The 1,821-nt window shown below is 33.9% G+C and overlaps 1 protein-coding gene across 1 annotated transcript; it reads left to right on the top strand.

The window, feature by feature from the left end:
- The first annotated feature begins 931 nt into the window (after positions 1 to 931).
- Positions 932 to 1,821, top strand: LOC109860208 (E3 ubiquitin-protein ligase hyd-like). Its single transcript, XM_020439136.1, has 3 exons — positions 932 to 1,228; positions 1,305 to 1,530; positions 1,808 to 1,821. The coding sequence occupies exons 1-3, from the start codon at positions 932 to 934 to the stop codon at positions 1,819 to 1,821; spliced, it is 537 nt and encodes a 178-aa protein (XP_020294725.1).

Genomic DNA, 1,821 nt, shown 5'->3' with positions numbered 1-1,821 from the left:
AAGACATCATACACAGTCGATCTCGGATACCCGAAAAACCGAATGATTTCTGTCGCCGAGCGCCCGGCGCGAATACTTTCGATAATCGCGGCTCTTCGGTTGTACTACGCACTGGGTTTCAACATTGCGACTGTTTCGAAGTTATGGTAGTTTAGTACATGCGTCAAGCTATTTGAATGCCAATCGCGACATCTGCCAATGGTACTGAACGGAGGGAATATCAAATTGAAATTTGTCCGGATTTTGGCGCCGCACCCTGTATATGTATATACATATATATATACACGCTTATTTCCACACAACATCCTGGTGTAGGCTCTCATGACCATTAAAATATATATTTCTAAGTTATAAAAATATACATTTAAAAAAAGAAGTAACACATAATGAAGTGATACATAGATTTATTTTTTAGATTTTACTTGACTTTTTTGTGGCTTGTATGCTTTTATACACCAGTCTAGAATAATTAAACATTAATATAAATTAAATCACATAATAAAATACGCTAAGCAAGCAAGTCTAGTTCATTTTGTTTTTCTTTTATACTTTACTAAATAACTTTTGTCACAATAGCCAATTTTGTTTTTAGATAACCATAATCATTACTGATATTTGATGTTTTATCTCTCTTTGTTTTTTAGGATGAGGGAAGTAGCAGATAAAATAAACCGATATGGATTTGTAACACCATCAGATTTCAATGGTCTAAAAATATCTATGAAGCGTGTTGGAGTTCGACCAACTCATATNGCTCTTCTTACAGAGGACAATAAAATATGTAGAGTTGCATTTACAGTACTATTCGATAGATTGAACTTGAGTAAAAACAAACCTAATAGAAAGTAAATATAAAACAATATATCTTGAATTAATTTATTAAAAGAAAAAATACAAATTAAGCTTTTTTTTATTGTAGTACAAATTAGTCATGTTGGGAATTCCAATTGTACCCCGAACGGGAATGGAAGTAGCAGTAGTGGCAGCAGAACTGGAATGTCTTGCTCACGTGCGCGGATTATGTGTAGCAACTCTGCAATTCGCGGTGGTAGCAGCGGAAGTGGCAGGCGGTGGTCGTATAAGACCACCAGAAGTGATCATGAGAGAAGGAAGTGGTAGCAGTCCAATCGCATCTGTACCGGCACCGTTTGTTCCTGAAGATCTTATATCACAAGCACTAGTAGTATTGCAAGGGAAAAATCGTAATTTGATTATCAGAAAGTTACAGGTATTAACATCACTAATAACTACATAGGCGGATTTATGAAGGCGGACAATAAATATTTCATTAAAAAATGTTGCAGCGTAAAAATTTAGATGTAAACTTAGCAGTAAATAATCTTTTGTCGAGAGAGGACNAAGAAAGTGATGATGCGGAAGATGCAGCTGAGAGTTATGTTCCCGAAGATCTTATATCATTATTAGACGATGGCTTTANTAACGAGCATTCCGTTATAATTGATGCTGATTTCATGTTTTCCGAANATATGTTTGGATACACTGGAATAAGACAATACTTAACTTTTGAATGTATATACATACATCTGAATGTATATACATATCAGAGTTTTTGTTCATATATATCTGTGTTCTAAGAAACTTGTATTTNTACAGTCGCGGAAATAATATTACATACCATATCTGCATAACAAACATGTATATAATGCTATATGACTGAGTACTGTTTGGCTTTCTTGGTACAACGTAAGAGGCACAAAAACACGTACGTCATTTTTTTATGTTTTTTTATGTTTACATGTTCGTTATGCAAATATGGTATGTGATATTATTTCTTTTTTGCTTATAGTTCATACTACATAA

This window comes from Pseudomyrmex gracilis, unplaced genomic scaffold (assembly GCF_002006095.1).
Source record: "Pseudomyrmex gracilis isolate BER0280 unplaced genomic scaffold, ASM200609v1 scaffold_345, whole genome shotgun sequence".
In the NCBI taxonomy this organism is placed as follows: Eukaryota; Metazoa; Arthropoda; class Insecta; order Hymenoptera; family Formicidae; genus Pseudomyrmex; species Pseudomyrmex gracilis.
This window is presented reverse-complemented; position numbering and strand designations above follow the sequence as displayed.